Source organism: Mauremys reevesii, linkage group 9 (genome assembly GCF_016161935.1).
Source record: "Mauremys reevesii isolate NIE-2019 linkage group 9, ASM1616193v1, whole genome shotgun sequence".
NCBI lineage: Eukaryota > Metazoa > Chordata > Testudines > Geoemydidae > Mauremys > Mauremys reevesii.
This window is the reverse complement of record NC_052631.1, coordinates 98,555,252-98,571,266: the sequence shown is the minus strand read 5'-3', so window position 1 is coordinate 98,571,266 and position 16,015 is coordinate 98,555,252. Positions and strand designations below refer to the sequence as shown.

Genomic DNA, 16,015 nt, shown 5'->3' with positions numbered 1-16,015 from the left:
AAGCGGTGCCAATATAGAGGCAACTCTGAGTCCACAGCGCCCCGCATCTGCGAAGGGGCTCGTGCCGCCTTTGCAGCACTCACTGCTGTTAGAAACCCTGTGCCACATAACAAGCATTTTCTTTTTCATACTACGGCTGCGTGTGCGCGCTGCATTACTGCTGGCTGCACAGCTCAGCGAAGCCTTTTCTTGTGATGCTGGGTGTGTAAGAAACATTGGGGGTGTATAATGCACTGGGCACAGCACAATACTGACGGCCTGTTGTGGTGGGGGTGGGAAGCGGCTGTGAGCCAGGCACGAGGACCTGGAATGCGTTGCTGTGAGCCAGCTACTTGGCAAATCCCACCCATGACCCGCTGCTGGGTGAAGACACTCCCAAACCTGTCTATTTTGTGCAGTTTAGGTCAGTTTTATTTAGAGCAGCCGGCCCCCGACATGAACAGCTCTGTGCCACCTGCTATTAAAATGCCCTGGAAGAACTTTGCTTGTGGTGAAATTGCTGCTGGATCACACGCTTAGCCTTGCTGGCAGGCGGGCCCTGGCAACACAATCCTGCTGTCACGTGAAGGTGTGTCACGGAGCGGCAGGCAGCTGCGAGGCCAGCAGCGGCTGACGTGTGTTGGAATGGCTCTGTGAGTAAAATTTACCCTCCTTTCCCCCTGCAGGGCCCAGCAGTTACACCGTGGGCACCATGTCGGAGCGCTTTGATTGCCACTACTGCCGCGACCCGCTGCACGGGAAGAAGTATGTGCAGAAGGAGGGACGCCACTGCTGTGTGAAGTGCTTTGAAAAATTCTGTGCCAACACCTGTATCGAGTGCAAGAAACCCATTGGCGCTGACGCCAAGGTACAGTGGGCTGCTGCCAGTATGACCCCCATGGCAATACATTCCCATGGTTAGAAGAGCTGTTAAGATGAGGCTGAAAGTCCATTCCCCACACACAACTTTCAGCTGTAGTTTCCTGTTCTTACCTGAAATTTCTATTTGAAAAACTGTTATGGGGACACGTGTTCAGCATGTGTCAATCCGCTCTGGCCTTCTGCTGGCACCTGGGGACGCTTGCTGGGCAATCCGAGGTTCTAGTAGGATGTGCTTGGGCTAAATGTAACTGTTTCTTCAGGACGTGTGCACGGTGAAAAGGGGCAAAACTGCACAGCAGATACTTCTCCTACATTCAGCCCAGGCAAAATGTCACCATTTGCCCAGCACCAACTATTTCTGGGGCCTGCACAGAATAACCTTTTGCTAGCGAGGAAGCTTAGCTGCCCACGGTCCTTTGTAAGGCAGCGCCAGTAAATCCAATACGTTTCTGTGATTTAGGCCTCGTTTAGAATTTTGCAAAGTCCAGCTCCCCTCAGACTGCATTCTAAGTGCAGGGAGCCTGGTGACCGCCAAGGCCCAAGGAACCCCACCCACGCACTCTCCAAGGGGTATATATTGCACTGGGTTTGAAACACCTTCCCGCACTGGAACCTAGCTTCGAAGCGTGCCAGGCCCCACGCGGTGCTTGAGAGAGAAATAGGTTAAGTACTGTGCAGTCTACCGCATGTGGACCTTTCAAGTGAGATCTTGAAAACCAAGCACCTCTATATTATGATGGCTATTAAAGAATCCTATGTTATCCTGGTGTCCATGACCCATATTTCCTGTTCTTCCAATGGTGCTGTTTGGTGGCTGGTTGCTGCTGTTCCCCACCCCAGAGCTGGCTGCATTCAGTCATGCTAGACACTAAAGTGGGAACGTACTTGGAGTGAAAAGGTGCGACAGTATTGTGAAATCTTGTCATTAGAACATTTGTGCTTGAGGAGATGCGGGGGTGTCATGGCACTGTACAATGATGCATTTTTGTTCTTGTTGTTCCTAGGAGCTGCATTTCAAAAACCGTTACTGGCACGACAACTGCTTCCGCTGTTTTAAGTGCTACGCATCTCTGGTTAACGAGCCCTTCATGCTAAAGGAAAACAATAAAGTTTGGTGTAGCAGCTGTAGCTCCACTGAGGGTGCAAACAAATGCAAAGGCTGCTTCAAAGCTATTATTGCAGGTACTGCTGCTAGTTACCCAGCTTGGTGTATAGTCCAAATCTAGGGTAAACAGTTGTCCTGATTTTTGTAGAGGCAGTCCTGATATCCAGGGCTTTGTCTTATACAGGGACCTATTACCCCCACCTCCCATAGGTGCCGACTCTGTGGGTGCTCCGGGGCTGCTCTGCACCCACTGGCAGCTCCCCGATCCACCCCCCACCCCCAGCTCGCCTCCACTCCGCCGTCACCTCCTCCCCTGAGTGCACCGCTGCATCCTGCTTCTCCCCCTCCCTTCCAGCACTTGTGCCGCGAAACAACTGTTTTGCACGGCAAGCGCTGGGAGGGAGGGGGGAGGAGGAGGAGGGCGGCGCGCTCAGGGAAGGGGAGGGATCCAATAGGGGCATGGAGGGGGCAGAGTCAGGGGCAGAGGGGGCACGAGCACCCACCAGTGCCAAGGAAAGTTGGTGCCTGGGCCACCTCCTATCCCAATTTTCACACGTGTTAGCTGGTCACCTTATCTAACTCTGACTAGGGCTCCTAGCCAGCACAAGCCACGGAAGGCAGCAGCTAATGGCCGTGCACCAGGCTGACTTGCTCAGGAAGATGGACCTGCTCCTGAAAACCCAGAGAACCATGCTGTGGCCTAATCCCCGAGTCAGGAGCTATGCAAGCCAGTGGCAGGGAGACTGGCACGTGCCTCGCTAGTCCAGCTTTACACGGTCTAAGTAAAAATAAGCCCTTGCCTTTTTCTGTCTGTGATTTAGCCTTGTGCTTATACTTTACCCTAGCACTTGGTTTTTAATCCTGGTCCCTTAAAAACAACAACGGTTCCCTGGAGGAGAGCACCAGAGCCAGGATTTTGGCAAGCCCTCAGCTTCCATTTAGGCAGCAGAACCAGAGCCCACATTTTCAAGAGCTCAGCCTGGTTGATGCCGAACTTTGCTGGCCATAAGAGTCCCAATTGGCATTGTGGCAGCCTACCCCTGCCACTTCCTGCATCTCCCATTGGCCGGGAATGGCAAACCGCGACCACTGGGAGCTGCGGGGGGCTGTGCCGGAGAATGGTCAATGTAAATAAAATGTCTTGGGGCCTGCCAGCGGGTTACCCTGAAAGTGTTAATAGTGACCCATGTGGGCTGCACAAATTCTTGTACCAGCAACCTGTTGCTTTCTGTTGCAGGAGACCAAAATGTTGAATACAAGAAGTCATTCTGGCACAAGGAATGCTTCACCTGCAGCCAGTGCAAGCAAGTGATAGGAACAGGCAGCTTCTTCCCCAAAGGAGATGATATCTTCTGTGTCTCTTGCCATGAACATAAGTTTGCCAAGCTGTGTGTTAAGTGCAAGAACGTAAGTCACCATGCAGTTCTTGGGTTGGGAAGGGGCCCTTTGCCTACGGGAGCACTGAGTTGAGCAGAGGAGCAGGAGAATGAGCTGGACTAACCTTAACCTTTTTTTTTTTAATTGAGAAAAACATCAGATTGAGCAAAGATTTCACTGCAGTTGCCATAGTTTTTCCAGACGCCAGTATTTAAGCAAAGGCATTTGGGCTTAGTCTCTTGACTCCTTCATCAAAAGGAAAGCTTCCCTGCATAACGAATAAAGCAAAGCAAACAGCCTCACTTCCACTGCTAAAAAGTAGACAGCTGTTGCTTGCTGATGTATTTTACTGGAATCATTAGTGCAAAGCTGGTACCGTAAACCACAAGTGCTGTAAAATATCTGTAACACTAACAGCTGAGAAAATTTCCTGGATGTTCCTGGCTGATCAGAGTTCAGCACAGAGAAACTCAGCCAGCTTTGTGCTGGTGCCTTTTAGGCAAAAACCTCTGAAAAGAAGGGAAATCCCTCTGTCGCTGTTTGAGGACAGGGAACACAACCCCACACGAGACCTAACCGTAGCAAGCTCCTTCACCCCAGTTCTGAAACCCAGCTGCCCTAACTGTAATGATTTGCAGTGATGCTTCCCTTCTGTTCCTTTCTGCCCCAGGCCATCACTTCTGGAGGAATCACTTACCAGGAGCAGCCTTGGCATTCAGAGTGCTTCGTCTGCACTGGCTGCTCAAAGCAGATTGGTGGGAAGCGCTTCACTGCTGTGGAGGATCAGTTCTACTGTGTCGATTGCTACAAGACATTTGTTGCCAAGAAGTGTGCTGGCTGCAAGAACCCCATTACAGGTAGGTTGGTCAATTAGTGCAGACTGAGACTCAGCAAAGGCAGCGTTTTTATCCAGCCCTTCCTCCCTCTTAAGGATTTGTCCAGGCTCTTTCTCACCCCTTCACCCTGACCACCCCCAGGGCAGTCTCCTGAAGACTAGGCTTAAACTAGACAGAAGCATGATGGAGGCCTTAAGGCTTGTTCATAAGCAGAACATAAGTCAGAGTATTAGAACTGAGTAAATTAAGTTGCAATTCCTTTGTATGTGCTGGTTCTGAGCTCCCAGCAGCCTGTTACCAGGATAATTGATGCCTGAATTTGGGAAGGTGGGTTAAATACTAAGCCAGATGAGGGGGATCACAGTTAAGACCTCCAAATTCCTTGGCCCCCACAGATTTCTTTGCTTCCCCGCAGAAAAATGACTTTGACAGGGAAGCTGCAAGAGCAGTCATGTACCCCCTCCCTGGCAGTACAGGCAGGTTGGTCTGGGCACCCAGAGCAGCTGGTAGAGATGTAAATCACCAGCAGAGGGGCTGGGCAGTCATGCACGTGAGAAGAGACACTCGGTCCCTCTTGCTTGCTATTGCGGCACAGTTGGTGTGGAGGGGCAGGACTTTGGGGTGTGGGTCACGCTTCGTTCCCTCAGGCAGAGCAGAATGTAGCAGCCTGCCTGCTTAGTGAATTCCCCCAGGAGTACACAACAGGGGTACAAATGTTAAGGCTCCTTTACATTGCCAGAGTGGTGTAAGGACTGTATGGCCTTATAAATGCGTATTGGTGCTTTAGTGATTAGAACTGGTCTCCATGAACTGTCTACTACTGACCTTTCTGGAGATGGTCAGTAGCCAGTATAAATTGTGAGTTTCAATCCCCAGCCCTCACTTGCTCGTCAGTTGCCTATGATGTAACACTGAGCATATGGCTGCATATATTTGTTGACTAATAACTAGAAGTAAAGGGTCAATATTAGCTACATTACTATTAGACAAAGGGGGGGGGGGAAGTTGGTGATTTCCTCCAATGCTCCCCACTCCCATTCTCCATCCATTGTATTGTTGTTTAAATAAATTAGCAAAATAGTTGAAACCAGCTTGATTATATTATGTTATTTTGACAAAATATACAGAATTTTAAAATAGTACATGTAGCATTTTTTATTTTTTGGTGCAGAATTCCCACAGGAGTAGCACGTGTATTAAAAGCTGTTTTACAGGGAGATTGGAAGAGCTGGAGGAAGGCTGGGTTTAGAGGGAAGGACCCACAGAAGAAAAGGCTTTTCACTACAGGATTGGCAAAACTGGGCAGGAGACCAGTGCTAGAGGAGGTGGGACTAAGCCACTCAGGGTCTGATTCTGATCTTGCCTCAAGTGGAGTCCTAGGAGGCTCTAAGTGGTCTGGGAAACCCCTCTGGGAGAAGAGGATTTTTTTTTTTTAATTTTGAAACAAACCAGGTTTAAAAATGGAAGTTGTCAGGACAATGTGGGCAGCGAGGTGCTCCTGAAACTTAAAGGGGCCTGAATGCACCAAAACAGCTGCATTCCAACTGCTGGGGTTTCCACCAGTCCTTTACTAGCAGAGTTTGCTGCGGTAGACAAGACAGAGCAGAGCAGAGCAGGGCATCTGGGACCAAGTCCAGCTCTTGATAGGGCTGGCTGATTTCATACAGGTCAGGGAACATTGTTCTTTCTAGGAAAGCAATCAACTACTCTATTCTCTCTCTAAGTCACTAAACGTTAACACAGAACAAGTTACTTTCTATTGAAAGGAATGTTAATTACCTTCTGTAATAACTCCCTCTATCTTTCTAAATAGGGTTTGGAAAAGGATCCACTGTGGTCAGCCATGAAGGCCAATCCTGGCACGATTATTGTTTCAAGTGTACCAAGTGTTCCCGTCCTTTGGCTAACAGGCGCTTTGTCTATCATAATGAGCAAATTTACTGTGCTGACTGTCCCCATAGACTGTAAGGAGCAGCCGCAGCCTTTGCTGTAAAATGGATCGGAGCCTTGCTCTTGTATCTGAGCTGCTTCAGAAGGGCTTGCATATTAAACTCTGCCTTCTTCCATTTTACACAATGGTTCAGACCTCCAGCACCAGCATAGTTCAGCTTGTTTGATTGTAGATTTTAAGGTTCGGCAGTAACAAAACTTACTCAGCTGCAAAACTAACTTTGCTTTCATGACAACCATTAACACAAAAGCTTGAGGTGCCAGAATTTTAGGTCCTTAAATATCCAAATATTGCCTCTTCTGCATGATGATTAGCACAAAGCAAAACAAAAGCTGATTTTGTAACTTAAGTTGAAGTTTGACACTTAATGACATGGTTTTTGACAAGGAACATACAAACCTCTGCATCCACTAAAACAAAAAAAACCCAAAACCATCAGTAAGGAGATGTAAAGATCACACCCAGGATCATAGATATGGTGCTTCGTAATTATACATTCATGAGTACTTTATATACAGACATTAAATGCCTTTGCTTATACTACCCCATAAAGCAAGTTACAGCAAGTATACGGTGTGGCTTTGTTTATAATGTTTTGCTACTGTGGTTTAGCTAGGGAGAATGCTAAAACAGATTTATGGCAATTAACTTAAGGTTTAGTCCTGATTTTAAATTGGCTTGTCAGAGGGTTTTGCTTACCAGCTTTTTTACTTTAATTATGCTGTCTACACCTGATTTACTAATTCACCACCTTCAAGAAGTTATTCTTTGAAGTATAACATACAATGAATGTATATGCATTTTTCAAACATTGTAGGATAGCTCTCCTACCATGCCAACATGTTATTTTAAGATCTAATAAAAATTGGATTAATGCTTGTTTGGATTCATGAACTCTGGATGATTGTTTCTCTTCACTGGTTTTTGTAGGCAACAAATATCCAGGTGTGTGTGTCAAAGTCACTAAAAAACCCCTCCCCCCATTACACTGCAAAACTGAATTTACTTGTTTTGAGGACCCCTCCAAGTGCCAGCACCTTCACTGCCAAGAGCGTATTTATTTGTACCTGTGGCCAACACAGAGTTACTGGAAAATTAACCTCAAATCGGTGTCTGTCCCTCTGAAATCCCTCTTCCAGATGTAATCTATTTTTAAATAAACAGAGCAGCCTGAGCAACGTTAAGCCATCTCAACTCCCTGAATTCCCATTGTGACTCAGGGCAGGGACAGGGGGATAGAAGGAGACGAACACACACAAGGTTTTGAGGATGACTGTTACAGTGGGGAGATGGAGGGAGCTGAGCACAGCCGCAAACACACAGGGATGGGGTATGACTATTCCCTCCTCTGCTAGAGTCCAAAAGAATACTTTGTTGTTCTCTGTGCTCTGCTACAGGACCTTACTCAAAGCTCAAACCATTGCCTTGTATTGAGCAGCGTAATCAATGTTAGCAGAGGCAAGGTAAACCAGAGCACAAACCTCCAAAAACCATGGAAATTAGAGAGCCATTCTACACCCCCTTTGGTCTTTGAACAAAATGAAAGACCCTATGGCCCTGAAATACTCCATTTCTTGAAACTTTTTTCAATTTCACAGCAGCGCTAGGCTCACTGAACTTTGTCTTTCATCATAGAGTCACCTCAGAATTTACCAGATTAATTTAGAGGCCAGAATTTAACAGTCTAATAAAAAGAAAATAAGCTGTGTTGCACTACAAAGTAACTCTAAACAATATTGAAGATGGGTTTTTGTGACAGGATTTATACTTGGAGAAAGGAAAGTGTCAAATTTAACAGTAACAAGGTACTAATTTATCTTCTCCAAATCCTGTCGTCTGGCACTTCATTAAAGGAAATGATTTATCCTCTTGGTAATTAAACTGGTGTTAATTTGTAAGATGCCATTATTCATCCAGGTAATGATCAATGGACCTCACACATTCAGACTAGTAATAGTTTAGGGCAAGGGAGTTGCTTATAATCACTTACCTATGCGACTTCTAGTCTGTCAATGTTAAGTTTTACTGCCCTTTTAAGTAGAAATTAACGGCAGGACTATCCCCTTGTACATTTTAATTCTACATTGTAGAAGAATAGCTCCAGCCACCAATACTGGAAGTCGCAAGAACCATGATTAAGTAAAAAAACATTCAGTTCCAAAAACTGCTTTTCCCTATTGATTCATGTGAAAAAACATGCTTGAGTTGAGTGCATTAACAGGAAGCATGTGAAAGTATAATTAGCATTAGGGCATCACATCTTCCAACCCTCCTACAAACTAAGAATTCTTACAGACTGTTGAAGAAATTACAATGCTAATTGAAACCAAGTCACTTTGGCAAGTTCTTTGCTTCTTCCTTATGGCAGTGGTCCCCAAACTTCACCTTGCGCCCCCTCACCTCCACGCCCACCCCACAGAGACAGGGCCTGGAGCAGTGCCATGGCTTGGGGGAAGGGAATCGAGGCTGGGACCACAGCTGGGGGAGGGACCGGGAGCAGAGCCAAGGCCAGGCCTAGGAGTGGAGCTGGGAGATGCTCCCTCCCTGACCCCCGTGCGGGCTGGCCCAGACCCCAGCCGCACCCCCGCACACTTTGGGGACTTCTGCTTTATGGAGTAGATACCAACTATAACTAATATACTAAAAAGTATAACAAGATGAAGATTAGATCTGATGCAATACAAAAGACATTTAACAAACTGAGGTTACTTAAACTACTGTGTGTATATAGATCTCACAGCAGCAAAATCCACCGGAAACAGCCATTTGGAAAAGCAAGATGCATGGTCCAGTAATGTTCCCAGCAGTCACTGCTTTCCTCTACTGAGTATAAAGTGCTGCAAAAAAGGAAGTCAGAATGTAAGTCACTGGCTTCCGTGAACTTATTCTTTTCTTTTTTAAGCATCAATAGTTTTGTACATGTGCCGTTACAGCACCTAGCACAAGAGGCCCACCAGGACTACCCAAGACAAAGACGACTCTAACCATTCACATTTTATTTTAATAGCAACACTTAGTTTATGGAGTCTATTGTATATTAGAGTGGTTGTTTTGGTCAACATTTGACTGCATCTCCAGGCAAAGCAGTTGGGGAAAAGTTTTGAGAGCCCTAGTAACCTAATGTTCAGTACTGCAAAAACCAAACACATTGTTCAACTGCAAAGTTTATTTAACAGTGCGCACATATTTACATACAGCTGTAACAGAGCATTCAACAAATAACATCTGCACAGAAAAAAATATCAGCATCTTGTTTGTTAGAATGATTGTCTCTGCCAGAAACAGCTATTATACAAAAATACATTTGTCTTTTTACCTAAGGCACTGCTCTAAGTCTAAAACAGTTCTACTATACTTGGAATAGCAAAGGGTTGAGAAAGTAGGAAGGATGAGGGTTTCCTGTTTTAACCGTGGGGTCAAGAAAGGAACACATTTAGTTCCAGCAAGAACATTTGCATTTTAACACTGAAAACGCAGCTGCCATTCAGATGATTAATTGGAACTGAAGTGTCAGCTAAGGATTTAAGCAGGGTTTGAGAAAGCAATTCTTTAAAGAAATCATTATCCCGTATCTCTTACAAAGGCATAAGAACAGGACTGCACTTACACTTTTTGTAGCAGCCATTTGCAAAAGATACTCAGTTAATCTCTTCATGCTGTAAAAAGCAAGTAACTGTAGATGTAATTACTTAATGCAGCCTTTAGGAAAGGGAATACATATGCTATTTGCAGTCATTGTTATAAAGCTAGCACAGGAACACGTAGAATAATTAACATGAACAAAAAACAGGACTTGAATGGCCTAATACTGTTATGTACACAACATAATACTTACATGAGTGTAGATAAACTTAAATATGTAATTCAAATGAAAACATTTTAAAAAGCATGACAAATGTTAAACTGCACTATAACAAACACGTTTAGGTACTCAACATTTTCGCAGTATATTAGTGCATACATACTCGTGTATATTGTAAAATTTTAGGATGTTCCAGTAATATTAAAATGTATGAATGATTGTACAATACTGTATTTTGAAGCTACTAATATTTTCATATTAGAAATAATCCAAAACAGTTTCTTAACCCAGTGTTGGATCAAAGAGATAACTGACCAATTTAACTTTTCTTAAATATCCTATTAGTATCACCAACTGTACAGAGATGTTACAGGAAAACAACACAGATGGGATTTGGTTTTAATATGCATGGAATGCATAATTTTTATTTTAAATTTGCAAACTGGCACTTCAGAAACATGCAAAAATATTTGTCAGTGGCCAGCTGGTAAATTTCCAATGGCACACAGGGACTGTACATTGCACTAATATGAAAATAAAAGGACCTGCAGACAGATTAGTGGAGATTTTGTAAAAGGAGAACAGGTGATATTTAACAAGGAAAGCTTGTCAAACAGTCCGCTAAACAAATGGAAAAGGAACAGCAGCAAGGAAGGCTCCCTGAAAGTTTTCAAGGTGCAAATTTAGAAGTTTAGTATCCCTTCCCTGCTGGTCTTTTTTGCAAGCTTGAAGACAGGTAAAAGGTTGACAAGCAGCTTTTCAAAACAAGGCCTTCGGTACTTGATAAAACACTGGATTACTGAAGTGCAATCAGGCTATTTCCAGGACTCTAGTGTTCACAGTTCTGTCCAAAGAGCAAAGAAGAGGTGGTTAATGTTCTCATGCTGTGCAATATGTACTGCATACAAGACGCCAAGTACATCTACGTATGTAAATATATGTACATACCTGCTACGTCGCACTGCCTCAAAACATATGTAGCTGAACAAGGCCCAAAGCCCAGCCCAGAGACTATGGTTTCTCTAATGAAATATACACGTCTTGTGTTTAACTGCATTTGTTATTAGCAGGCTCAAAATACTGTCATTCCATTTAGACTAACTTACTGCATTTTGAAAGAACCTGGGGTGAACATTTTGGGTTTATGGAAGGAGGTGTGAAAGCACCCACACCTGAAGTCTTCCAATTACCCACAGAAGCAATATAGCACTGGCACTGTGTAGCTAGCTACTGTATCTGAGCTCCAATCTGGAAGGACCATAGCAGGAGCAAGCCCTTCGCTCCATTTCCATGGCCCAGTCACAATCTTTGGCCTCTCACCTAAGTGGTAACAAGGGTGCACACTGCAATGGCATATATAGGTCTGTCGCATCTTAGGCGCATTTAACATGCGCAATTTCAGCTTTGCGGGTTGGCAAAAACAAGAGAACAAAAAAAACAAGAGAAAAATAATTTAAATACTGTTTCTGTAGTGCGGGCGATTCTGCCCGCCATTACTTTCAATGTAATTTTGACTATACGTGATTTTCGCTTTACGCGCTGACTGCAGAACGCAACCCCGGCGTGAGATAAGACAGACCTGTATGTGACAAGTACATGACACACACACACACAAAAACATGGACATCTCTTCTCTGAGAACTGGACAGAGCAGACAGCTGTCAGGAATTTGGAAACGTTAAATGCTCTAATTTTTGGGTCATGTCTGAAGAGATGACTCGGGTAGTGTAATCATCCCATTTCCACTACACAGCTTTTCCATTTAGAACACCTGTCCACATGAGTCCTTGTCATGTGGGTGGAGATCTCTTGTTATGAGCATGTTTTTGAACTGGTGTGTTGGAGATCCTAACTTCCAATGTTTTTTAAAAAAAAAAAAAAAGTTCAGTCCAATCCCAGCTAGTTTCACTCAAGTCTCTGACTCACCACCCTAATGATCAGTCCTGGACATGGATAACTACAAGTGATCTGTGATAAGACAGGACAACAACTTTTGGAGGATTCCCACTATTAGACTGGTGATTCTCTCCCCCTCACACTTCACGCTCAAGCCTGTCAGCTTGATGTCTGTAGACTCTGGTTTTTGTAAACGTGTTTGTGCAATTAAGATTTTATTTCAATAACCTCAGAAGTTTTGCTCGGGACGAAACACTGGTTTTGATATACTGTTCTCTGCATTACAGATCTCTAACCAACAACTTCTAAAAATGAATGCATTCTGTACTGAGTTTACCAGGAAGAAATCACAGTTCCAGTCCAGCAAAGCACAACACAGTTAACACTTCCTCCCTACTGCTTATTGTCTAGTGTTTAGAGGGGAGGACTGCGAGTCAGGACTCTTCGGGTCTTTTCCCACCTCTATCACTAATTCACAGTGTGACCATGGGCAAGTCTCAACTTCTGTCCACTCATCTGTAAAATCAGCACAAAGTCTACCTCAGAGACGTACGAGACTATTCTTAAATGAAATGCATCAAGTGCACAATATTAATTAAATAATCATTTGCTCTAGAAACAAACATGTTATTCGTTTTATCCCCATATTAATGGAACATCTTTCATTCAGCACTAGCACCAAGAGTATGCCTACTGTCATGTCTAGTCAAGCTCACACAGCTTCAAGCTTGCACAGTCAACTTGTGGAACTCCTTGCCTGAGGAGGCTGTGAAGGCTAGGACTATAACAGTGTTTAAAAGAGAACTAGATAAATTCATGGAGGTTAAGTCCATTAATGGCTATTAGCCAGGATGGGTAAGAATGGTGTCCCTAGCCTCTGTTTGTCAGAGGGTGGAGATGGATGGCAGGAGAGAGATCACTTGATCATTGCCTGTTAGGTTCACTCCCTTTGGGGCACCTGGCATTGGCCACTGTGGGAAGACAGATACTGGGCTAGATGGACCTTTGGACTGACCCAGTACGGCCATTCTTATGTTCTCCCACAACATGTAAAATAATAATATTAATTCTTCAATAAAAAAACAGGTGTCAAGTGGACGATTGTTCTGCCACAAGTGCCGAGCAGCTAAAAGCCCTACAGCCTTAAAAGAGGTAATTTTAAGACTCAGAACAGCTCAGCCCCAGCAAAGTGCAAGAATATACTTAAGTGCAAGGGCTTAAGTCAGAGAGGTCTAGCTCATGAAGGGTTTTAATAGTAACCGGCAACATTTCAAAAATTATCTTTTTTTTTTTAAAAAGAAAAGATCACTGTAACCATTTAAGAGATTTAAGAACAAAAACAAAACAATAGAAAAGCTGTAGTCCTAGGGGAGAGGTGCAGAGGCTTCATAGTGATTGAGCTGTACTTTTAGAAGAGCATTCAGCGGGTGTGTTAACTAGCTGTAGTAGTTAAGTCTCTTCAAAAGCCATCAACTAGTTACTCCTCTGACAAAAGGAAAACAACAAGCACAACAGTAAGAGCCTGTTGCTGGTTTAGAGAACGAGAGATTCTCAAAAAAAGGGCACAAATATACAGTAAATATTGAACAAAGTTACCTTAATTTAGTGGGAGCAGGAGGTAGAAGGGAAATCAGCATACATTACCTGACGCAGTCTCTATAGGTTTGGTCAAGGAATTCACTGTGCCATCGTCCTCAAATGCCAATTTTGGACTAGAGGGAACTGTAGCAGCATCATTCAAGTTTTCATTACAGTTAGCAGCAGTGATGCTGTCTGAACTCAGTTTGGTTGACTTGGAATGTACTCCAAGATCAATAATTTCTTCAAAAGTCCATGCATTAGACTTTCCATTGAGATTCTGTATAAGTCCAATCGTACAATCAGCTTCATTAACGTGCAATATTTCTGAATTCTGGATAACCATTTCTTTTGCTGAAGGACTGGAGAAAGAACAAACACATTTGTTAAGAGTGCTGGACACCTGACCCTTATTTACCAATAGAAAAGGAGGTCAGCCAATTAGAAATCCCCATATTCTCCCCAACGAATACTTTTTGGGATAAGCTGCCCTACCTGCCATGCGATTGTTACAGAAGTCAGATCAGAAGGAACAACTGCATCAACATCCATTCAGTCACTTCTGCACCAATAACCATCAAATAAGAGCACAACTCCACAGAATTGGTATAAAAAAGTCACAGGATCTATGTCCCTGCTGTAATAGTCTGTGTTTCTGCTTTGTTTTCAGATTCATTTTTGATAAACACATGCATTTACTGAGTCACAGACTACTCTGTAAAAGTGTTACATTCAAACCATCAGTTTCAACTCATTTTTGAAGAATTCATGAAACATTAACACTTTATATTCAGGTTTCAGAGTAGCAGCCATGTTAGTCTGTATCCACAAACAGAACAGGAGTACTTGTGGCACCTTAGAGACTAACAAATTTATTTCAGCATAAGCTTTCGTGGGCTGAGCTGTAGCCCACGAAAGCTTATACTGAAATAAATTTGTTAGTCTCTAAGGTGCCACAAGTACTCCTGTTCTTTTTACTTTATATTCAGTCACTAGACACACGTGGCAAGAACAAAAATTTAATATCAGAGAATTTTCACAGTGCAAATTCTAACGCATCATTAGGATTTGGACAAGCAAGCAGAATTGCCCATGAATCTAGAGATTCTTCCGAGGACTGGATGGAAATTCTCTCTCTAAAAAAAGATGAAAATGAGAAATGTATTGTTAAAAACCTCACTTGGTGGGAATTTTAGTATTAGTTTTTAATATTGTTTTAGCTGAATTGAAGGTGTCTTAGAGAATCCTGTAGATATTCTCCCTTCTCTCTATTCCAGGGGTAGGCAACCAGGGGTGCTGAAGGCGGCATGCGAGCTGATTTTCAGTGGCACTCTCAGTGCCTGCGTCCTGGCCACCAGTCTGAGGGGCTCTGCATTTTAATTTAATTTTAAATTAAACTTCTTAAACATTTTAAAAGCCTTATTTACTTTACATACAACAATAGTTTAGTTCTATATTATAGACTTATAGAAAGAGACCTTCTAAAAATGTTAAAATGTATTACTGGCATGCAAAATCTTAAATTAGAGTGACTAAATGAAGATTCGGCACACCACTTCTGAAAGGGTGCCGATCTCTGCTCTATTCTTGTTTGGGGATTTAGTAACAGACTGTCATCCAACCTCAGGGAAAACCCTTTAGGTTGTTGCTTTGTTTACCAGTAAGTTAGGCATGTTTCTGTTTGTTTGGCAACATCTCAGTCCACTTACCACCACCACTGTTATTGACATGGCACTATCAAAAACAAGCAACTTATGCATTAAATAGCAAACTGACAGTCTGATCATGCAATGCACTTGAGGCAGTGGGCACTGCTTCATAATGGAAAGTTTTAAACTGATATTTTTCTTTATCAAGATACTGATGCTTTAGTAAGTTTGGAAGCAAACAAAATCTCTGGATTTAGTTTCTGTACATCAAATGAACTGATCAGCTGTGGGCCCGTTCAATTTCACACCAGATTTACACTGAGTATATCTCCACTGACTTCATTGGTGTTACTCCAGACTCACATTAGATTGAGGAGAAACCACAATCAGCTCCAAAATACAACAATGTATAATTATACAAGAGGGAATAATTTTATAATTTAATTTTACATTTTAAATATTTAAAGTGGCATATATCATTTTTTAAATACTAACTTGAAGTTTTGCCTAGAGTAAATCAGGTGTTTCCTGACAATTACAACAAAACTGGACAGTCTCAAATTAAATTTTTGGCAACCTATGATCAGTACTAACCACAAACTATATGAAGTGTATTTAAGGATTTATTATGTAAATTACAATCAGATGCAACCTTTACATTAGGACACCATCACACAGGCTCACCTGTAATCCTTTAGCTGCATAACATGCAAAGACCCCTCATTCTTCTTCTTCTGATAAATGTCTTGCTCATCTCCATTCGTAAGTACTTCATCCGCCTCCATTTTTGACATATCTTGCATTGAAGATTCTATAGAAGTCAAACCACATGCAAACTCAGAACTATATTTTCTCTGCACCTTGATTTCTTGAGACAGATCTCTCTCCTACCTGGAATGTTCTGAACATACAGTCTCATAAAAACAAACATCTCTAATGGGAAATTGGCTATAATGATAT

The 16,015-nt window shown here is 43.1% G+C and overlaps 2 protein-coding genes across 10 annotated transcripts in view; one reads left to right on the top strand and one right to left on the bottom strand.

Annotated features, from left to right (window-relative positions):
- Window positions 1-6,596, top strand: part of FHL1 (four and a half LIM domains 1) — a 51,539-nt gene extending 44,943 nt beyond the window's left edge. For 3 of the 4 annotated variants that reach the window (XM_039489448.1, XM_039489447.1, XM_039489446.1), the window contains exons 2-6: window positions 666-847; window positions 1,866-2,043; window positions 3,204-3,373; window positions 4,014-4,200; window positions 5,993-6,596. In XM_039489448.1, the coding sequence (XP_039345382.1) occupies window positions 692-847; window positions 1,866-2,043; window positions 3,204-3,373; window positions 4,014-4,200; window positions 5,993-6,147 (846 nt within the window). In that variant the 5' untranslated portion in view covers window positions 666-691 and the 3' untranslated portion in view covers window positions 6,148-6,596. Of the gene's footprint in view, window positions 1-548; window positions 569-665; window positions 848-1,865; window positions 2,044-3,203; window positions 3,374-4,013; window positions 4,201-5,992 lie in introns of those variants that run through there. The other variant, XM_039489449.1, reaches the window with a different exon arrangement.
- A 2,685-nt stretch (window positions 6,597-9,281) lies between these two features.
- The window catches only part of MAP7D3 (MAP7 domain containing 3), a 58,325-nt gene continuing 51,591 nt past the window's right edge, over window positions 9,282-16,015 (bottom strand). For all 6 annotated transcript variants that reach the window (XM_039488088.1, XM_039488084.1, XM_039488090.1 and 3 more), the window contains 3 exons: window positions 15,740-15,866; window positions 13,473-13,768; window positions 9,282-10,776 (listed from right to left, as the gene is read on the bottom strand). In XM_039488088.1, coding sequence (XP_039344022.1) covers window positions 10,769-10,776; window positions 13,473-13,768; window positions 15,740-15,866 — 431 coding nt within the window. In that variant the 3' untranslated portion in view covers window positions 9,282-10,768. The remainder of the gene's footprint in view (window positions 10,777-13,472; window positions 13,769-15,739; window positions 15,867-16,015) is intronic.